The sequence below is a fragment of the Pseudorca crassidens genome, chromosome 1 (genome assembly GCF_039906515.1).
Source record: "Pseudorca crassidens isolate mPseCra1 chromosome 1, mPseCra1.hap1, whole genome shotgun sequence".
NCBI classification, from domain to species: Eukaryota; Metazoa; Chordata; class Mammalia; order Artiodactyla; family Delphinidae; genus Pseudorca; species Pseudorca crassidens.
The window spans coordinates 137,394,988-137,418,952 of NC_090296.1; the positions used below are offsets into that span (position 1 = coordinate 137,394,988).

The following is a 23,965-nucleotide window of genomic DNA, read 5'->3' on the forward strand; positions in this document are numbered from 1 at the left end:
CCAATGAACAACAACCATAGGACTATTTTATTTCTCTTTTGATACAAGCAGTCTTATGTTTCAATAAAACCCAAAACAACAGAAAACAAAGCTAGTGTTATAATTTACAGAAACTACTCAAACGTCAGTATTACAGCATATGGCTGGAATATCTCTACACTATAATATGGTATGTAACTGCAATATTTTGGTCAACAGTTTCTCAAAACAGCACTTTTATATACAACAAAAAATTGAGCTCATAAAAGCATTTTATATCGATAAAACTATTATCCATATTATCAAAATGTGAATACAAGCACTAAACTGGTTTAAGTAAGAGAATTTTCCTACCATGAAGCATGTTTTTCCTTCACTTTTATCAGGCAATAGAAACAGAAACAAAAAGAAACAAACATCATAGAGTGGTAACTACAGATTTCTAAAAGTGGTTGAGAAGCTAAAAGTGATTAGCAATGCTGATATTTCCAACATTATTTAAAATTAGAGAAATCATAAACAAAATACCAAGAAGACAATAACCTGTGAAATTCCCCAGGTCAACTCTACTCTAAAAAAATAAATTTAATAAAGAATGGGAATAGCATTTATTGAGCATGTAATATGTGTCAGGTATGCTCATTTAGGTTTTAATTTAACTCTCAAAATACCCATGAGAAGCTGGAGGCTTAAGTGGACCCAAGGCTGGTACACATCTGTTTCTATACATCTTCTATACCATAATACATGGGGATTAAAATGAAAGGCAGCTACCATAAAAATAAAGAGCAAATAAAATGGGGAATAATTTTCATTTTCAGTGAATAAATTATTGAGCTGAAGATTAATTTACCGAAAGCATGAGTTTCAGTCTCTTGGAAAGGGATCGTGTACTTAATGAATGAATGGAGAACTTTACCAGTCATGGGAGAGCAACCCTGCGTGTGGAACAGAGAGCTCCTCCTAATGGCATTGCCAAGGAACCACTCAACTAAAAATGCCACCCAATTTTGAGCAAGGTCCTCATTCACATCAATGATACTCACTGCCCCCTAGAGAAGGAAGAGTGAAGTGATCACAAGCTCCCTACAGGTAGGTGTGTCAGATCTGTAGTAGCTGCTCAATGAACATTTCTTGTAGATCACTAGATCTACCCACCAAGGTGACTTTTCTTAAATTAAGACAAACTCAAAAAGCATTTGGAAAACTACACTGGGCTCCCTGAAAAGAAGTATGGAGTTCTTGAATTAAATGTCTTTGTTCTCCTGGATCAGGCACTGTTATGGCTCCTGACATGCTTATTTATCACATAAGACTACTTCCCCATAACCCATATTTTTTGTTTGAAAACATAGTCTTTTCCATTCCTCTGATAAAGATTCTCTAATTACAAGATTCTGTTAACTTGGTAGTTGTCTTACTCACATTGGAAACAGAGAAAGGGTCCAAGTGACAATCTTACAGCCAAGAAGTCAAAAAAATCCTGATATATTTGGAAAATTTTTGTGTTTTATGGGTGGGTTTTGTATGGCAAAAAGTAACAAAAAATCGCAATGATAAAAAGACCCCTGGAGAACAGTAACTCCAAATTGTGAGGAAAGATGGTTATTTCCAGTTTTGTTCCTTCGTTGCCTCCTGATAATTCCCCAGCTTCTCATCATGACATAGAGCGTATTATGACAGGAACATGAAAAATTAAGATGGGATTGTGCTATACCAAAAGAAGGGCTGTTGAGACCCACACCCTATTATGCTATGTTGTTAGAACACTTACTATCATCCTATATGGAGGTGGGCTTGCAATGCTGTCCTCTTTGCTCTTTTGCCACTGCTGGCATGACGAGGTAAAGAAAACTCTCCTAAGCTTCTATCGCCCCTATTTTATGTCAGAATACTTAATGGCTAGGGTCATCTTGGTGGTGTTAACACGGTGGAGGAATAAATTGGAGGAAGACTAAAGAATAACCCATCCTGCCACTGGAAGATTCGTTAAGGAGAAGGGTGTTAATATATAAGAATTCTTTAAGAACAAAATTAATATACAGAAAGCTTAATTAGTAGGGAGGAAGATGTGTGAAACCCACATTTTGATTCTAAGAATATAAGAGAAGGATCATTGACTAAGTGCTGAATTTTGGCAGGTGCGTTATGCAAATAGAGGCCGTGATGGTTTCAGTACTGATACACGGAAGGAGCCCCTCCGTGGTACAATTCTGGAAGCTTCCCCACAATATTCTATCAATTATAACAAGGCTATCCAGAACATTTCTCCGTGTATGCGCTGAACACGGTAAATACTTTCCTACTCTTCACTGGTGGATCTCCCAATAGGTAAGATAAGCATTGCCATTTGTACTGAAATACAATTCTGATCAGAAAATATTTCAGTTCCCTATTTTTCTGTTTACCTATTATCTACTTGATTACCTTTTTATAGCCTATGAAACAAACTCTGCATTGTTTTTGTTTGGTTTTTATTGCTTTCTTCTCAAAACAGCTGAGTTCTAAGACTAGAGGCAGCTGAGTGAAGTATGTTGGTCTCATTAAACATTACCAACAGCTGTGTTCACCTTGAGTTTCAAAGTACAATTTATCATCTGTTTTGTGAATCAAGGCTATGGCCTTGTTTACTACAGAAGCACTGACATCAGGCAGGATAACCTATTACTTAAAAATTTTAGGTTACATTGGACACAAGGTGTTTGTGAGACAAATGCTTTAATAAAAATATCTGACAGGCTTTTCTATTAGAATAACTGTGTATGGCTATCCATATCTCATATTGGCTGTAGAGAACATTAAAATATCTTTCACCAATTTTAGACTGCAAGAGAAGTTAATTACCTCCGATTCTTTAAAATAAAAAGTCTTCTCACTTATATACAAACAAATGTCAGATACACACACAAAAATGCCAAGCTATATTTAAATTTATTAATTCTAGGGTAGGTTCAATCACACAATAAAATAGCATATTTAGAAAAGAATGAATTAGTTTCAAAAATAATAAATTATCTTTTCTACACACTAGAACACTGAAGCCTTTATCTTTTATAAATATCTTAATATTGGTAACATATCTAGATTTAGGTTATTAATATCTTATAACATTTGGAAAGCTACACTAATTGTTTTCTTTATATAAAAAAGTTAAGGGCTTCCCTGGTGGCACAGTGGTTGGGAGTCCGCCTGCCGATGCAGGGGACGCGGATTCATGCCCTGGTCCAGGAGGATCCCACATGCCCCGGAGCGGCTGGGCCCGTGGGCCATGGCCGCTGAGCCTGCGCATCCGGAGCCTCTGCTCCACAATGGGAGAGGCCACGGTGGTGAGAGGCCCATGTACCAAAAAAAAAAAAAAAAAAGTTAAATTTTTAATTACAAAGAAGTTCACCTTAGTGCGTGTATATATATAATCTATATATATGATATATATTATTCCAATATTCTAAAGTACTAGCAAAGTAATGAGGATTCAATGTCCCTCAAGTTTAATTTATTTTTACGGCTACATAATCATAACGTCAATAACCACTCATGAGGAATATCCACCTAACTTTGATCCGATTAGCATAAGTGACTGATATTTTCTTTTTCTAATTGCTACTTGCAAATATATAGATAACTTTAAAATTGGCAAACCACTGATCACAGGGCTGCCAAGTGCTTTCATTTCTCCTCTAGGACAAAAGGTCCCTGCACTCTGCAAACCATAACCTTCACCTCCATATGGACCACTGCCAAGATCTGCTCCCGTGGACTTTTGTTTTATCAGAGTCCCTGAATCTAACTTGAAGCATCAGTTATTATGGTTATTTGGTATTGTTTTCAAGAAACAAACAATTACAGAAAAAAACACAAAACTAACATGAAAAAAAGTAGGAATGTTGGAATGTTCCCTTTTGCACTGTCTAAAACGACCACCATTCTTTGAGAATGTGCCTGGTTATTCAGAGTAAATGCAGTTCTTTTTAATTTGCAGGAATGAATATTTTGTTCCCTGAGCAAGTGCAATGAAACACTCAGTTATAAGGCAAGGCTGACTGGAAAATGCTGGGTATAAATAGTTATTCTTTAAATGTTTCCGGCACTGGCAATGATGAGTACCTCTTCTGATCCATGATCAAGTGAAGCTGGCATTTTTTTTTCTGCATATCAAGTGAATTGGTAACAATAATAACAGTAATAATGTATGAGTCGCCACTATATGATATGATCGCTAACATCTCGGAGGCATTAATTACATCTCTACTGCTACCTCACAGCAACCTGAATCCACTTCTTTTTTCACATAGAAAAGTTACTTTACAACTCTCTGGACTAGGTCCACTTTGTTGCCCTAAAGCAACACCTTGGTTTGGAAGAGACTGGATGAGGCTACCAACCTATAAAGAACATTAGACTGTGAAATTTGATTCTAAGAATAAAGATCGATATGGTCTAAAGACATGCTTAGCTAATGACAAGGATCTTTGTTTCAATTCAGAAAAGTGATGATTTTCTCATAAATAATACAGATATAGTAAAACGCCAGGGCATTTAGCTAAATCGCTTAGCATTATTTGGCTTCTAACCACTGCTTTTTGTTAATGGAATCCTCAGGTACTCACCACCTTCATCCACTCCAAAACTATCTACTGAATATCTTGAATATAAAGAAAATGACAAAATGGTAGCATTTTGCCCCAAAATTATTCTTCTGAAAAGTGGGTTTTGCCTTATCATCTGATCTTTATAAAAACTTCCATTTTCCAGGTTTCTCTCCTATACACTTTAATAGTCAAAGTACTCTTTGGAGAACTCACATTGGCCTGAAACAACCTCCATCAATACTAGTTTTGGGGGTATGGAAGTCACCTGATAGGAGGCATAAAATAAGGTAAGTTTTTAAAAAGTATTTCCACATATGGATGTAGTTGTACACAAGCCTTTTAAAAAAACGTTTAATGCATTTCAATTAGTTCCTGGCGAACACAAAATACACAACTACAGAAAGAATATTTGAAAATACTGCTTGAAAGCATAAATGAGTTCTTGGCGCCTGAGACATCAACAATCACAGATTCAAACAGTGTTGTATCTAAACACTGAGATGGAAGTAAAACACAATTTGCTCTGGAAAACTGGTCGATAACTCTACCTGTGCTTTAGTGATGAAAAAACTACTGTCAAAGGCACAGGAAACGTCTGAATTAAGCATTTTCATAAACTGTAAGTTTCAGAAGGAAAATTTCTAAATCAATCTAAGACTATATAAAATTTGCAAGTAAACTGATGAATATTACAAGTCATTACTGAAGTATTTCATCCACAACCCTGAGAATTTATATATTCATATTGGCTGAAAAAGCATTTTTGGATACTCTCACTAGGCATTTCCTTAAAATTGAGATCACCTTATTTGGGGGGCTTATAGAGTAGTGATTTCCATTGGTTCATTTTTTGAAGGAGGTTGAGGAGAACTCTATTTTTTTAAACTAAGTTCATATATCCCATCATTTTTGTAATATAAAGTGCTTCTAATTAACATTCTCTTTTCCAGAGTTTGAGCTACCTCAAACTCAGAAGTTCAGAGGTTACACAAATATAGAGTAGACCACATTCTAAAATTATGATAGAACAACAACAACAAAAATGCACCACTGCATTAATAGATAGATCCATGTTGTGTAATAGTCTTCATATTCATCAATTTACTTGGTAAATAGCATCTGTCATATAGGTGCTTAAATTGTTAGTCAGTACAAGGGAGTAATTCGGCAATGAGTGGAGAGGCATCCTCTGATCAGACACTGGAACGTTTGGATTACCCTCCTCCATAGTCAAGCATAATTCAGCACAAAGCATGTCAGTTCCAGCCTCTGTCTATAAGTTCCAGGTAGTGAAGCACCGAGAGGAATTTTGTACATAACAATGGCAATGGCAAAGTGGCTCCATGGCCAAGACCTTGGCTACTGTTACAGAGAAGTGCCAGCCAGCCAGATTTAGGACCCATGTACTGTACCCTGTGAAGAATAAAACACTGTCTGCACACAGCGCTGCAAGAAGTCAAATCTGCCTTCTGAGGTCCTATAGAAAAGCTTGACCAAACATTCAACAAATAAAGAAGTCACGACGTGAATCATCCACAAGTATCTTTGAAAGCTAAATGGACGAGCACATTATCTAATCGTAGGAAAATTACTTGAAAAAGATAATTTGCGAAAAATGTGAAGTGAGAGAACTTGTTGTCTGCACCTTTTTTTCTTCTGTGACTCTGACTGAAAGAGTATGATTGCTCTGTACATGCTTCTACTTGGTAAAACATTTCACTCTGCCACCGGATCACTTCAAAGCAGGAAATAAATAAAAATGAATAAAAAGATGAAAATTTTCTATACCTGAGAAATCTGCTGCTAAGAGATCTACCGCCTTTAAAACCTTCACTTGTAAAATGCCGACGTCCTTCATATTTTTCAGGGAGTTCCGTAAGCTCTGGGGGGGGAGAAAAGTAGATCACAAATGAACATAGCTTTCTAATATACTGTTTAATGCCAAAAAGTCCCTATAGGAAGTACCTTCTAGATTTATCATCATCTTTCTCATGCAATGCTAAGAAAAGTTCCAATGTGCATTGCATCAGTCAACAGGAAACTTAGGCATTTGCAGCAACCAGATTAAAAGTGACTGAGAATTAATTAACTCCCCTTTCAAAATAAACAAATTACAAAGCACATGCAATCTACTTTTAACATCACCCCCTGGCCATAGTACAGACATCCCACCGGGAAAATGGGTGTAGAACTACATTCATTCTCTTTCCCCCTTTCTCTTTAATGAAACTTTTAAATCATCCGAAAAGGCAACATTATTCTGACCTAGTTAGAACAAACTTTATGGATATCAGAGGACTAAACTTGGACCCTCCGTAGATACTTATTACTACCAGAAAGAGAGTAGGGATGGAAATGGAATGAATTTTCTAGTCCATGTTACAGCCAGCTCATTAGAGACTGAGCATCTAGTACTGCTCTGTAATCACATTTACTTTCATTTTTAGTTTGCATGTGCCAAAGCTCTAATATATCTACTGATAATTCTTAAGCATGTATAGAAATATTTAGATGTCTATGCACATTGCCTTCTTTAGAAATTGTGCATGAGATAAGAGATAAGCAAATAAATGCTCTTTGCATGCCTCCAAAACACGTTTGCTGAAAAAGATGCTGCTTTCAGACCTTTGGATACAGTGTTTCCGTCATCATTAGATAACTAAAAACCTGTGATAAGTGGACCCCAGGGATTTATGGAAGGGTAGTAAAATCCTTGTTATTTAGGCATTTCAGGAAAGAATAACAAAAGCTTAATAATAGCTAAGGTTTGCCTAACGTAAACCTTAGGAAGCACCATTCCTAAGAACTTTTGGAAGTTGTTTCTTCAAACAGTATTTTCAATCTTAAAAAAAACAAACAGAAAAAAAACTAGTGTTTAAGCTAAAATGGAAACATCTGAGATAAAGTACTTTCATAATTTAGAGGCAAAATGCCTTTGAAGATTATCTATTCTTAAAACCTAAAAAACAAATCCAGGGGTCCGGAACTTGTGTCTTGTAACACAGTATCTTTCCCTCTAGCATGCTGGTCAGCTCCTTAGCTAAAAAAAAAAAAAAAAAAATTGATCTTTTTATTTTGATTACTGGCTTTTCAAATCTCTTTTCAATGAGTATTCCTCAAATCCTGAGACATTATTCAAAGCAGTCATTATGATCTTACCTAATGTCACCTTATAAATGCATGACACTCCTCATGAATTTGGTAAATTGTGCAATTTATCCATGGGAAAGTTTGGGGAAGTGTTTTATTTTCACTTGCTTAACTAAAGTCATCAAAGAGAATATTAAAAGTGGATTTTGTCAAAACTTCTTTAGAGTACATCTACCTTGCATGCAGAATCTTGTGTTGTCATTAAGATGTGTGGCTAGGCTTTGTACTCCTGAAGATAAAGGTTTATTCAATTAATCAATACGCCTGCACAGTGAAGGAGTCTGGAGGCACTAAAGTTTATGCTGAGAATAATATTCCCATTAAATAGGTATTCATCTTTGCTTCACTTCCATGCCACTTTCCTAAAACATGCCTTTCGTGTGTGTGGCAATAAAATAAATGTATTGATTCACAAAGAAGATGGAATAAAACGAGAATGCAAATAAAGACACCTAGAAAGCCAGAGCACAAAAATAATGACAAGGACAAAGTCATTTGATTTAAAAATGCTGAGTGGTCTTTTAAGCAAATTGCAACTACTTAGGCAAAAATCACAAACTGCTCTTATCCAGGGTAGTATGGAATAAGTCTTTCATGCCTGTCTACGGCTTGGCTTTGCTTTATGAGACACAAGCGCTTTCTCACTTGATCTTAAGAGGTTCTAGAAAAGTATCTACAACATGGCAAACATTAATATTTGGTTTTTTAAAAAGCAGCTTTTGTGAACTTATATTAAAATTCCTAAAAATGATACAAATGAACTTACTTACAAAATAGAAACAGACTCACAGACTTGGAAAACAAACTTATGGTTACCAAAGGGAAAACGTGGTGGGGAGAAATAAATTAGGAGTTTGGGATTAACATATACACACTGCTATATATAAAACAGAAAATCAACAAGGACCTACTATATAGCACAGGGAACTATACTCAATATTCTGTAGTAACCTATATGGGAAAAGAATCTGAAAAAGAATGGATATATGTGTACGTATAACTGAATCACTTAGCTGTACACCTAAAACTAACACAACATTGCAAATCAACTATATTCCAAAATAAAAATTAAAAAAATAAAATAAAATTCTTATTTACATATACAGACATGCTAAACAACCTTTTGCCCCCTTGAGGATTTCAATTTTCTCCAAAGAGATCCAGGATACTAAAAACTCAAATACCTTTTTTTGTCTTTTAAAATAGGAAGGCAAACTCTATAATCTACTGTCACCTTCTCACTAATGCATTAACCTCTAGGGCTGATGTCTTGTTTTAGGAGACATACCATTAAACTTTGGACAAAGATCTCTCTGGAGGCAGTTTTTCAATTCATAGACTTTGTTTCAACTTAGAAGTGTGGGTGGGTGCGGGGGTCGGGAGCGGGTGTAGCAAGGCAAAGCACTCACGAATCGCTGGGCGATCTGCTTTCTCTCGCTGGGATCTGCCAAGGGGCACACACACAGATCTGAGACGGAGACTCCCGCGCAGGGCGTGAGGGTGACCAGCATCAAGAGTGTCCCCAGGCAGCTCTCCAGAGGCAGCTCCAGGCAGTTGGCTTGCTTCAGTGGGAGGGCTGAGATATCCACTTTACACCTGGAGAAGTTGCAGGAATCAGAGACAGAAAAGAGATTAACGCGTGGCAGCTGCTGAACCTCCAAAGCACCTGATTTTCATTTCATCCTCCCCATGAAACCTCACGCTGTCTGGGCATGGGCGATTCCAGTTACTAGAATCCAGCGATTCCAGTTACTAGAAGAGGTGGCAATTAGAGCTTTTGCATGTAATAAATTCATCAAGTATTTCTACTGGAAACACATTTATATATGGGCTGGTTGAGTAGTGAAGGTTGCAAGGGCTCCCCTGGCTGGTAACACTCCATCCCAGCCTAACATACCCTGAATGAAGGAAAGAAAGTGATCAAGGAAAAACAAAGAAAAGGCAGCGTGGAGAAAGTGGCAAATGAACCTGAGAAGCAGCAGATCTTTGACAAATAAGGTCTGCAGAGAAACGATGAGATCAAGAACGAGGAAGAAAACAGTTTCAAAGTTTCAACACTATGGATGCCGGCTCTAGAAGGCTGCTCTGGGCTGCTCTTGGCTGGTCTTCTACCGGCAAAGAGAATAAGAGACATTGGTTCAAAAAAAAAGGAAGAAAAGATAGGAGCTTTGCAAGCTGGAGAGGGTTAATGGAGAAACCACTTTCTTCTAGATTAATGCCGACTGGCCAGTTTTTATTTAAAGAAATGTGTTAAGGTGTTTTCCTAATAGGCATAGTTCCACAGGATTTCCCCAGGTGGGTTTCTGTTAGACAAATGGAGCGTGAAGTGCTACTGATGGATCCCATTTTGGCGGCACTGCCAGAAAAGGCTGCACCCATCTGCTATAAATTGCATGTTTTCCGCCTCTTAACAGTCAATGTTCTGGCGATGTTGAAAACCTCAAACACATTTAAATACAGAAGCAAACACCCATAAGGGGGGCGCTGAGGTGCTAAGCCATTTATTTGCTTTGACACGAAAAGTCTGGGATTGCCTGGACCACACTGGCTTTGTTTATGTGCAGGTAGGTGAGGTAGGCAGGGCTGAGCGGAGTGAGGGAGGGTAGTGTGTGTTTTTCGTTCTCATTTGCCATCTCTAGTTTTTGAATAAGATGACTATTCAAGACATTATTTAAAAATGGAAGCACGGCCTCAGAATGTCTGACAGGAATGGATTCTTACCCTTAATCATCAATGGACTTTGTAAGTTTGCAGATAATAGGAAATAGGTAAACTTACTTTATATATAAAGCAAAGACAATTTTGAGCCACATGGATATGGAAAATGTTCCAGTTCAATAAATTTAAAAGAAAGCTTGCAATCCCTTCCCCAAAAAACATCAATATTAAAGGTCTATACCAGCTTTTACCACAGAAAATATTTTAATAGTGATATGTACCTATAAAATTAAATATATGTGGGTATTTACTTCCTAATTACCAAAAGCGATTCCAGTTACCAGAAGAGGTGGCAATTAGAGCTTTTGCATGTAATAAATTCATCAAGTATTTCTACTGGAAACACATTTATATATATATATATATATTTTTAATAACCCTCTATGATTTGAATCAAAACAATTTTTTTTTCTGTGCAATAAGGGATATTTCAAAGTTAAAGTTCACTACTGTGAAAATAGGGGTTAGTAAATATTTCATAAGTATGTAAATGGAGAATTAATTTTGCTTGGAAAGAAAGAAATGTCAAGTGCTTTAACTGTGCCATTTCTACAAAACTAAGTACCCGCAAATTCTGAACAAGTATAGCAGTAGTTCATCTGCTTAGGAATACTTTGCTAAGCATTATTTTCCACTGTTATATACACTTTCATTTAATAAACCTCTTTCTTACGGAAAGACGAATGATCCGAATTTGTAAGACTTTTCTCTGGTGGTCACCTCCATTAGTCCAAAGTAGCAATAACCTATTTATGACACATTCATTTTAATATCATTAATAATGGCAGTTTTGTCCTTTGAAGTTTACCTTTCTGTTGTGGTGGTGGTTTTATTTATCTTCTGAACAAAGGAAAAGTTACAGGATCTCTGAGAGCAAATAATGTTTGGGAGTCAAAAATGATGTATAATGAGGAAATAATAATTTTTTTCTTGGATAATTCAAAATGGACCTGACAGTCATTCTAAAAAAGTCATCTAAAAAGACTGTGAGCAATATTAGCATATTTACAGTAACTTTGCACACTCTCCTCCTGACTGTCCAAAGGCACAGCTTACTTGAACAGAGCAGTTTATTAACTTAAACAAGTGTGAATCACATCTCAGATGAAATGCAAACTAAATATTGAATTTTGTCTCAGAAATTACACATTTTCACAAACTTTTCAGTCATTTCTGCCCACTGTGAAACTTTTCCACCTATCCCAGTTTTAAAGATTATTTCGATAACGAAGAAAGAAACCCTGCACAAAACATAGCCTTGCCTATTTTAGATAAAAGAGCCCCATAAACACCAGATGGGGGATTTCAGGACAAACTTAATGGATTCTACATTCCCAGTTAACTAATGAGTGAATTCAATCAAATACTTACTTTTACTTTCTTAGTGACTTGAAAGAGCAAATTAAATTGATACATAGGCATCAGGCCAATCAAAATTAAACCTTGATCCTTCTGCACATAGATTATGACCCAGTTTCTTAGGGTCCCTGCCCCATCACATGAATTAATTGATTCTTAAAACACTGATGTCTTTAGTTTTATGAATTAATGTAAAGCTACCTTCTCCCTAGTGTTAACCGCCCGCTCTAAGGATGACTTTCTAGAACTGAACTGCTCTATCCACCTGGCTTCCCCATTCATTTTCACATTCTGGAAGACAGAAGGAAAGATGGGAGTAAGAAGAAATGAATCTCATACAAAACCCTTTCCTCCAGGCCTCCCATTTTTCTCTGTTTCAACCTCAGTCCCCATGGCTTCAGCTCATCCTCACATCTGAAGGAGAACCAGAATGTTCGGGAGGTTAGCCAGAGGCTGAAGAAATATTTACATTAACACCAAGCTAGGAACTAGCTTGTATGATCAGCAAAAGCAGTAGAAGGAAAAAAAAAAAAAATTAAGGACTTTTCTTCCAGAATTTCAGAATACTTTTACCACAATACTCATTGAATCTTCTAAAGAAAGGTTAAGTATCATATGAACTAAATGGCTTTCTTTAGTTTCAAGTAAAGATAAATACTCTAAAATCTTTAAGATATAATCATTCTGAAATATATTCATCAAAGACATGTTTAATATAAAAAATCTTGAAAGGAGACTCTGGGCTGCTTCCTTAATTTTCTATAGGGTACCAGATTCTACCCTGAGAAAGTACGAAATAATTTGGTCAGTCTCTTCATTTTTTCTCATTGCTACTGAAGCACTACAGAATCTGCTGTTCTTTTCCAAGGCTTTCTGTTAACTGTTTAGTTACCAGTTCTGGGAAAAGTGCAGGGTTGGCCCCTAAGAATGCCTAGGAGAAGAGATCCAGCCCAGCTTCCTGGGCAAATCAAAACACCTCCTCCTCCCTTCCTTCTCATTCTTATAAACAATACTTGCTCACTCATTGATTCCAGAATTTTACAGGTGTTGTTATATATTCTCTTTCTCTTCCATTTTGTATCCCCTAAGTTTCTTCCCAAGCTCTACCCAAATGGCAGCCTTGTATGAGCATTGATGAAAACTGAGCTTACTACTATGGATGCAAATTTTGTTTGAAAAATAACCTCAGTTTTCAGATATGTGGTTTAAAGGGCTCTCATAATGAGTGTTCCAATGATCATTAAAAACCACACCAACATTAATAAGTGATAGGAACTAAGACCATTTTTTCTGTGAAGGGCAAGACAGTAAATATGTTTTTAGTTTGTTGGCCACCTGGTCTCTTGCAACTACTCAGCTCTCTTCTTGTAGCATGAAAGCAGTAATAGACAATGTACACAAATGAACAAGGCTGTTTTCCAATAAAACTTTACTCAAAAACAAGCAGCCATCTGCATTTGGCCCATGGGCCCTAGTTTGCTGGCCCCTAACCTGGAGAAATGCCAGTCATTCAGCTGTGGTGAATTATAGCAATGGAAGTATTTAAAAATTTTTTCCCAGGTTGGTAGCTGACAGTACAAACGCATTGATAAAGGTATCAAGAAATACTGACCTAAGAATAATTTAAAAGAAAAAATAAATTTTAACTCACCATGGCCCACGAGACTCCGGCCAACATATCTAAAGACACGTTTGTTAACAAAAACCGATAAAGCAATAAAACTTATAAAACTATTCTTCTATCTGAGGAAACAATGTGGAAAACACGTGCTCAGGGCATCCACGTAAAACACATGAGTAATGAGCACTAGCAAATTAGGTCTATTCCCGTGGCATCATGTGTGACTCCACAGGCAAGGGGGGTGACCGTGTTTGGACCATCGTTCAGCAGGTGCTACACGCTGGCCCTTAGGTGACCAGGAAATCCTCATTCCGAAGTCAGAACTTAGACCATTCAGTCCGAAAGAGCTCCACTACGATAACAAGCTTTGCATTAGGAACATAAAGTAGCAGAGCACTAATGCATCTGTGTCTAGCCAGGAGCTGCTGCTGTTCATCTGCAGGTCATGGAATCCGATGGTTTTGTGACCTCACTCCTGCCTTCCTCTCTAGTTTGATCGCATGACATCACCCACCCTTCTCGTTCCTTTCCAGTTTCTCAGAATGTGTTCTCCCTCCTCTCTAAGCCTTTGTCCATGTGGTCCCATCTTCCTGGAAAGTTCTTCCTCCTTATCAGGCTAACCACCTCTCATGTTACAGGTCTCAGCTTAGACTCTCTTCTTCCAGGAAGCTGTCCTTCCGCCCCCAAGATGCTGCCCACAACCTAGTGCCTGAGGACAGGATCCACCTCTGAACCCCCAGCACTTGGCAGGATGTCTGATACACGACGTGCTCTACATTTGTTGAATAAAATGAACGAACGGACAAATGCATCCCAGTGGCAAAATAAAATTCCAAGTCAAAAACTCCAAATTATAAAGTCAGTGTTTTTTATTTTTTGTTAACCAACTAAATATTCTGTAGTGTCTACTTCCTCCCCTATCTAAAAAAAGAAGGGGAAATAAATATATGTACTAGGTGCCTCCCAGATTGAAGTCTGCTGTTCTATTCACCTGGAGGAAACAAGGACTAAATTACATTTTTTTTTCCTCTGCAAGCTTTTTTTTTTCTCTGCATATATTAAAGCCAGCCCCTCTGGCCCACAGGCAGTTAATGTGCTGATTTAGCGTTGTTTCTGACCTCCTGTTCCTGTCTTGCTCCATTAATCCCACCGCATTTTAATGTTTTAATTCAACACATAATTTTACCATATCAGTCAGCCAAACCTGCTTAAGTTCCACTTGCCATGGTAGCTTTTAACCTCTTATTCATTACCATAATTCTATGCTTTATATTACAGACTGGTCAGCTTTTCACTTAAATGCAAGGGGAAGAAAAGGGTGCTAGAGTTTTAAAAGCTGTACATCTCAGAGGCTAAGGAAGGCGGTGAACAGGAAGAAAATGGTGGCTGCGTCATGCCTGGCTGTAAGAGCAGATCAGCGACATGGGGTGCAGACTGTCCAAAGAAATCCTCTAGCCCTGATTCCCCTCTGCACCACAGTCACCAGTAAACTGGTAGCACGTCAGAGCCACTTTCTGAGGCACCGCGTGGCGCTGAGGATTGGCTCTGAGGCAGCCCAGTTAAAATGAACTTGTGCATTCTCATTCTTAAGTTTCCAAACTAAATTAAGTCTAGAATATTCTGTGACAAATTAATCTCCGGAATCACAGGGAGATGTAAAATATACTTTAAGAAAATGATACGATCATGTTGAAATGGCACAGGTTGACAAGGGGGTTAATCTGTATTTCTACTCTTGCCATTTTGTTTAAAAGTTGGGGCAGGTTATATTTAGCTTTATTTCTTACTTCTCCCTAAAAATTCTGTCTCTAGACCACCGATGGACTCAAAAGACTGGATTATTTTGGTCCATGAATAAACAGCTGAATTAGTAGGCACCCTGGTCTGGGAGGGCTGTTGGGTTTGCCCAAGCACCTTCATCTTACCAGCCCTGACTTCCTCAGGAGTTACCTGTGGCTCAGTGGAAGGGATTTCAGAAAGTTCCCCGTGACTCAGGAGAGCCTGGAGGAGGCTGGCTACCAGGCGGGGGTGGGCCATGCCTGAACCATCACCAAGCCAGCAACCCACCAATGCCAACGTGATTTCTCTTCACATAACTGACCACTACGCCAGCTTTCTGTCCACAGCTACAAAACCCAGTATTGTTCAGGCTAATTGACACTGCTCAGATCTCCAGTCAACGAATGTCCTTCCCACCATGTCCTGGAAGACAGTCACTGATCACTTCTACCAAAAAATATAAAAAATGTCTCTCCTGTTTTGAAGAAACAAAAATATGCTGAATTTTAACTAGTGTTTCAGTTACTTAAATGACACAATTTTAGTTGCAAATGTTGTGGGGATCTATAGTTACCAACCAGAAAAAAAATCTCAAAATTAATAGGAATAATAATAGCTACCAACAAGAGACATTGGTGCCAATTGCCATGATGACCTGCAAATTGGTGGAAAACGCCATTACACAAACAGAAAACCACAAAGTCACTGCCCAAGGTCACGCAGCTAGCAAACACCGTGGTTACCAGCCAGTCCAGGAAGTACAACTCAGAGGCTGGTGTTCCTTCCCTCATATCAAACTGCCCCGCAGAGGACTTTCTTAGGCCATGCAGAACTTTAAATTACTAGCATCAAGGTGTTATCCAAACACAAAATATGAGACAGGTCTGAGGACAGTTATGACTCATTCAACATTGTCAAAGACCCTTCTCATGCAAAAAGTTATTTCCCAACAGTTGGGAGATAAAATAACTGAGGCTTAGAATTACAACAAAGAACAGGAAAACAATAAGTGAACATTTTCAAATAAGAAGGAACAGTAAGTAACAGGTCTGTGATACGCATATGCCAGCACAATCTCTCTTTTAACTCTGACAAGAAGTATGTATTTTAGGGTAGGTCTCACCCCACCTGGAAGTTCACGCAGGGTAATGCTGTGTAGCCAACTCCCAAGAGATACTTTTGTTATCTTTTGTACCTTAGGAGAGGAAAAAGGAAAAGGATACCAAAAAAAAAAAAAAAAAAATCCTTTAAAATCCATGAAAAGGAAGGACAGAATGACCACTGGGGCAGGTATACATCTAAGTTACAAACAGGAAATAGCTCAAATAATAAATGACAAAACATGGCATAAGAGGGACATCTCCAATTATTCTTTGTGTCTGTAAAGAAACTTAACACTCATTTGGAAAAGCGTTTCCTATTATGTGAAAGAAACATAACAGCACAATGACATGCAGAATGAAAGGCCATTATTTTCTGCACCTACTAAAATAACACGCTGGCCATCCATCACTGGGGGCCCAAATTCCCACCATTCAGATAACGCTTTGGGACACAGAGTTCTCTGCATTTGTGCATTTACGTGACTTATTCCTGCTCTGCTGGCTAGCACAAAGTTTCTGACCCTCCTACCGTGGGTGTTGGCAGGGCACTGGGGTGTCACGGTGGTGACCAGGGTGGGAGACACTGGCAAGACTCTGAGGTGTCTCAGTTACCCCATGGGGGAGAGGGTTGGGGGGAGACCAGTAAGGCATCTGACAGGCAAAATCTGTCAAATGCTTGACCACAGGAAGACCTCTCTCCTGGGTTGGAGAGTGTGACATGACCTAGTTTGGTATCCCAAAACACAAACCTGGCCCTGGAGATCTCCAAGGAAGCATGGCTACTACCTGCTAGAGCAGCACAGAGCTGGGGACGAGAGGGCTGTGCAAAGCAAAGGGCCATGACACGTGGAGGGAAAAGCACCCATATCTCAGTCAGCAGTGCTGCTCTCCTAGCAGGTGTTTGGACATGTGTGGATGAGCCGTCAGTGTATGTGTGTGTGTGTCTTCCACAGGATAATTGGGGAATGTAGCTGGCATCAGGTGGGTGAGGGCCAGGTTTATTAGGCACCTGGAACATGCCCGGCCATCCCATGAGACAAGGTGCCTCTGCTGAGAAGCATGGGAGGAATGTTCCACGGCCTCCAAACTCCCACCTGTCTATCTCAGGAGGAGCCACTGAGGTGGGACAGGGTAACGGCAGCAAAAAGAGCTGACGTTCCGTGCACCGGGCTCTGCTAAGTGTTTTACACAGAAAAAGCACTGCATCAGGTAACGGGTTAGCTGGGGCTCATCCCATTTCTGCCCCTAAATTCCTTGCTGACGGAAAAACATGACTTCTCTGGGCCTCTGGACTTCTTCATCTATAAAATGAAGGGGTTCTACTGGATGAGTGTTTTCAATCTTTCATTTTCAGCAGGAAACTCTTCCCTCGAATGGAGCTCTACCAATGTAGAGCACAGGTAAAAGTGGAGATGCTCTGGTTTGAGGAGACCCCCGTTCTCCAAGGTGATCCCAAGGCATCTCCCTGAACCCAGGGTTCCAGAGAACTTGGTTTGAAAAAGCCCACAAACAGCCGTTGAGAGTCCTTTAAATGCTTATACTTAGGACTGGTGGACAAATTGTATGCATATGGGCTGAACAAAAGGCAGTAGTTTGGTGGGAAAAACTTGGTCTTTGAAAACACAGAATCCTGACTCTCGCACTCGCTGCTCTGAAGCCTACAGCGAAGATGTATGCAAACCTTTTGCACTCCATTTCCTCATCTATAAAACAAAAATAATACCACGAACTTGCAGGGCTATCAGAAAGATCAGAGATGCACGCTTCCATCGGCATCTCCTTCATGCTCAAACTGGAGCAGTCACAGTGCAGGCACAATTGCATTTGACTATATTCTTACTACAATCCTATAAGGAAGCAATAGTACTTACACTATTTTTTATTATGTACGAGTGAGCCCCTCAATTAAGTTAGGAAGGTCCAAAGTAAAGAAATAAAACAAATCTGGCCTCAATAGATTTCATTATGATTTGCCACCAAGTTCATCAAGGACACTGAAAAGTTTCCATCAATTTGGGACACCTAGCTTCACAGTGTTACTAAACTATACGGTATTTCACTAAGTAGCAAAACCCAAATCATAGGGTGCATTGGACACTTATACCAACATTTCCCAAAGAGTCTGAGATGGTACATTATCTTTCTTTAGAGACTTCCTGGCACATACAATTTTCTTCTGTTGTAATCAATACTAAATTAAAAAAATGAAAAAACTTTCCCCAGGTTAGGGCCCAGCTAACTTATGGCTCCTTGGGGTGGGGATATGAGGTTTTATTCTAAGCTCAAACAGATAAAGATATTCCCTCAGACCAGCCTCAATGCAGACACATCTCCCACCGTTTAAAAAGCAGAGCAGACTCACGTGCCCAGACGTTCCTCGTGCTTTTTGCTGTCCTTTCCCCACACTTCAATGTCCAAAATGCCCATCCTGTCAGAGAAGTAGTGAAAGTCAAACTGTTCCTGCCACTGCGGATTTGCACTCTTACACAGTGTCTAGAAAACATGCAGTTATATTATTTATTTTCTTAAAATGGCATTCATTGCTACAGCAACTACACATTCATTTCATTTCTAAACAGCAGGAGATCATAATTATGGTTATGATTGCTCTTATAAAGTTAAACTTTTCTTTTTGGAAACGAAAGGGACTTCAAGGTTTCGGGAATTGGCAAAACATCATACTCTTTTAGCTGATTCCCCAGACTCACTAATTTATCCACCAAATTTGGAGAAACACTGTTATCCCAAAAGAAACCATAAATTTTATATATATATATATATATATATATAAAACACATACTTTTGATATATATATTTATTATATAATATTTTTACACACATACAATAATGACTATTGAGATATGCTCTCTATATAATATATAGAGAGCAATATATAATATATAGATAGAGAGCAATATATAATATATCTCAATAGACATTTTACAGTTGTTCTCTCTTATGAAAGATACTAATTGGTTAACCAAATGGAAGTAACATTTTTATTGGCACATCCATTCAGTGCTGGCTTAAGAACTATATGAATTAACAGAAACCCGTAACCTGTAGGTCGCTGCCTATTTTTAAATCCAAGTTTACTGAACCCCGTCACTAGAATGAGAGGAAGACTATGAAATTCCACTGCAGCCAAACCTAAAAATTAACAAGCATGGTCTGAAAACTCCACAAGTGTTCCTGTGTTCTCCGAAAGTGATTTCAAATTGCTTGTGTGTTTGATTCATTGGCAGGACTTTCATTTTTGTTTCAATTACACAGAGATTCAATTTGTGAATAAAAAGTGAGCAAAAACGCAGGCCACTAAGTATCAGGACCTCAGGGCCAACTATTAAATCCTGGGGCCAAATATCCCCGTGTGAGAAAACAGGGACTGCTCAGATCTCAGCTACAGCCAACATCACGTAACATCATTTACGCTGTTTTTCATCATCATTGGGCTTAAATATATCAGATCACGGCATTTTGAAACCATGAAGGAAAAAAAAAACCTATTAGACCACAAATTAAGTGCAATATTCCCCAAGGGGGAACGTAGCAGACACTGGACTAATTCTACACTTCCCCTTAGTCTAAAAGGGTACGTGTGCTTAGTGATGAATAATTTTTCTATAAATCCTTACCCTGACCCTGGATCATTAAAGGAATCTTAGTGGAGAGCTGTGGTCATCCTGGATATACTCACTGTGAGGTACAGCCTAAAACTGCCTGGTTAAAATAATTATCTGTATATTTCTGCTGTAACTTGTCTTCAATTTTTTGCATTTCTTATAATAAACGATTCTTCAATAAGAGCTTCAATTCTCTACTCCTTGTGGAGTAAATGACATTTCATATTTGATTCTGCACTGAAAATTGTGCAGCAGAGAAAACCTCTTGCCCCCCTAAATCATTTTCTAACTAGTCTGCTTCAGTTAAGTCCTCTACACTCAAAAGCCCAAACTGCAAATATCCTCAGGCCTATTTTCAAAATCTTCCACCGATGTTTTTCTTCCTATGTGGCTTTTGGCAAATGACTTAACTTTCAAGTACCCTAGTTCCCTCAATCCATAAAACATAGGAAATATTTCTGTCTGACAGTTATGTAAAACTAATTAATTACCATGGTTTGGAGACTAGTGTTTTTGAAATAAAAACCACACCAAATTACTGAGATTAAAAATTAAATGGAAGTTGGATCAGCAGAATAAGATGATTGATTTTTAAAGACGGCTAAAAAAAGCCATTACCTTTGGTCAAAACAAATCACTTTTAATACTTTTTAGATAGTTTAAAAAAATCACAGCAAAAAAAACCCCAGCAGCACTAGATGTCTATTTTTAGTGTTCATACCAACAAGTTAGAGAAAGCCCGGAGTACATAATTTTGAAAACATGTTTAGTTAACTCAAATATTTTAATCCAACTATAACATATTATACCATTTTATTTCTATACGATGTTGAAAGCATTTAGTAATCCTTTTCCCTCATTCTCTGAAACATAGTTTGCTTATTTTCAAAACAAAAATAAGCCATGCATTCAAATCTATTATTTAATAAGCTTTCTCTAGCTTTAGTTTAGTATATTAAAATAGATTATACTAAGCGATCAAATATCCATATTAATAGACTGCACCTATACAATTATTTTGTTTTCTGGGTTGCTCCTAATACAGTTAGGAGGGTTAAAAATAAATTCTGTTCTTGCGAAGTTTAGAGTGGGAAAATATTTTTTTCCATTGTTTTAATCTTAAAGATATTGTTCTCCTTAAGGAACTGACAGAACTTACCTTACTTTTATACCTCTGATCTCCTAGTTTTAACTGGACAAACATCTCTGTCATGCTTCCTCCTGAGACATTCTTTCCTTCCAACAAAGTTATACTTATAATCCCATTCCAGAGTTGGTTCTTTTTCAAGAACTCTGAGAGCCGGAGGTTGCGTATCAAAGAGGACTAAAGCAAAAAATAAAGATAACATATAAACTCGCTGATAATTCTTGAGTGTGACTTTGGTGATCAGAGGAATTCCAGCTTTCAATATTTGATTAGAAATAGCACTCCCTGCCTGGTAAAAGTGTTAATATTCTTCACTGGCTTTGCAAACCTGCAATCACAGTTATGTGACTTCCTTCTCAAGCATTGGACTTGAAACATATAGCAAAGCACGAATTCGAACAACACTTGCATTTGGCACTGGCCTGTACTCCCACCTAGATGTGCTCTTTGGTAGCAATCCTTCAGCTGGGCCTTTGGCTATTTTAATAGTAGGAAGGGAAGAAAGGCATTCTGGGAAATAGAGATATAAGAACGAGGCACTACTTTTCAGGGAAACAAAATACCTCTGGGCATTTAGAAATTATGGTTTTGAATTTATCCTTCACACTTGAATCTGTCCCCACTTCCCTTTATTCCTTGGGCTACGACTAAAAAGCCTAACACCACTGTGAGATTCACAACTCCAGATATAGCCTGTAATCGGCTAGCCAGCCAAATGAGCTTTGCAGAGGGAAGGCTGCGTAAAGAACACAGCCCCATGGCTGGGACCCAGTAGGGGTTCAGTAACTTGTTACCTTATTTTTGTTTCCTTTTCTACATTGTATTACTCACACACACCTTAAACAGAATATAGAAAAAGGCAAATATCCCCTATTATTAAATTATAAAGAGGCCAAGCACACTTTAATTTCCATTATGTAAATTTTCGAACACACACAAAGATAGAACAACAAACCTCCATGTGCTTATTTATCAGATTCGACATTTTGTCAACCTTATTTCACCTATCCCTTCACTATTTTTTTTTTCTGCCTGAAATATTTGAAAGCAAAATCCTTGTTTGTTTTTACATAAGAACCATGCTATGATCACACTCAACACAAGTAACCATCATTCCTTTAATACTGTTAAATGCCCTGAAGGTCTCAACAGTGTCTTTTTATGGTTAGTTTGTTTGAGTGAGGATCCCCGACACGATCTGCAGGCTGCATGCAGTCCAGGCTGCGGAGTTCATTCACGTTCTCCGTTCAATAAGTGAAATGGCACAGAGTGTGGACGGCTTGATTTGAGGGAGAAATAAATGGGCTGAAGAAGGTAGACGGTGTCGAGGATCATAGTAAAGCAATGAATTTCTAACACTATATATTCATTCCTGTCATCTGCTCACTCTATCTTCGAGATCATTTAGGCATCAATTTGCTCGGTTTGATGACCAGTTAGTCACAATTTATCACAACACACAGTATGTCAGTGCCATGTTAATTACATGCCAGCTTACCTCATCCAACACACGTCACTCCACCACCCTTAATAAATGATGCAATAACGCCAAGTGTTTGGATCCTTTTATGATTTCCTTAAACAAAATACTTTTAAGGAAATCTGTACTCCCAACTTCATATCTGTGTTGCTTTTCTCTTGAAATTGGAATTCACACAAATGCACACACACACACACACACACATGCACACATACACACAGGGGTTTGGAGGTGCTGAAACAGAGCAGGAAAGGGAGATGGGAAAATAAGTAATTTTTTTAAAAAAGAAAAAAACCCTCTCCTCTGGAAAACATGAACACTTCTTTCTCTAACTTCTATTTGCAGTTGGGTTGTGGACAGAATATATTCAATAATGAAGGTGTAGGAAATAAAGTTAAGTAATTTTATATTTGCTAAAAACGATGCACACCATCACAATATATAGACAGATACATATATAAATATGTATATAATCTATATGTGTGCATACAGATGTAGTACACTTAATACATTCTCTAGCTTAGTAAGCACACGGGCTGAACATTTCTATCTTTAAAAAGAAAATGAGATTTTGATTCATATATCCTGCTGCACTTTCCTTTTTTATGTTTTTTTCTTCTTAAAGTTCGACTTGCCAACCAACAAGCTGAAGCATGACCTGTCCCATGGCTATGCTTCAAAGTTCCGACAGATATATTCCTCCCTAAACACTGCAACTATTTCAAAATCCTTTTTATAAAGAAGGGAGTAATGTCCACAAGGGATCAAAGGGCATCCTACAGTCTGGCAATTGCCTAAGAAAAATGGCAGTGCTTCCATGAAATATGCCCTAAAATAATTTTGCGGCTTGGTATGTCCTAATTTCAAATTGGATGTTTATCTTGGAAAGGCTTCTAACTTGTCCATAAAACAGTCCCACTTAGCTCTATGAGCTCTGTGAAAATGGAATCCAAAGCTGGTTATTAAGGGGGCCCAGAGATAGGTTCCATATGGCAGAACAGCATGGGAGGGCAAGGCAAAGGCCTACATCAGGCCCGGCTTGGCTGGAGCTCCTGATCTATCCACGGACACTCGTTGCGTTACACTCTAACATCTGGATTATTGCTTGCAATGTCCCTGGGAAATATCCACTTTCCATCAAAGCTTTTATCTATCTCAGTCGGACTTTGAACATTTTAGTATTTAACACAGTCATGTTTGATGTGATGGACTTGCTCTTTGCTGTCCAAGATTTTTTTTTTTTCCTTACTAAAAGCGGGGTAGGAAAAGAGAAGTATTTATTGCACAGTTCACAGATAGAAAAGGACACAGGACCATTAGCCTACTTATTTCACCCTAAGTATTTCTGCAAAGCCCACTATAAGGTTATGTCCAAAAAAAGTTTCACTTGCGAGCGATGCAGTCTAGGATATGAGTA

At 38.2% G+C, this 23,965-nt stretch overlaps 1 protein-coding gene across 2 annotated transcripts in view; it reads right to left on the minus strand.

The window, feature by feature from the left end:
• The window catches only part of MCTP2 (multiple C2 and transmembrane domain containing 2), a 248,047-nt gene that overhangs the window by 108,850 nt on the left and 115,232 nt on the right, over nucleotides 1-23,965 (minus strand). The window contains exons 1-4 of one of the 2 annotated variants that reach the window (XM_067695631.1): nucleotides 21,081-21,217; nucleotides 18,661-18,726; nucleotides 9,128-9,314; nucleotides 6,357-6,450 (exon numbers count right to left, since the gene is read on the minus strand). In XM_067695631.1, coding sequence (XP_067551732.1) covers nucleotides 6,357-6,450; nucleotides 9,128-9,314; nucleotides 18,661-18,725 — 346 coding nt within the window. In that variant the 5' untranslated portion in view covers nucleotide 18,726; nucleotides 21,081-21,217. Of the gene's footprint in view, nucleotides 1-6,356; nucleotides 6,451-9,127; nucleotides 9,315-18,660; nucleotides 18,792-21,080; nucleotides 21,246-23,965 lie in introns of those variants that run through there. The other variant, XM_067695625.1, reaches the window with a different exon arrangement.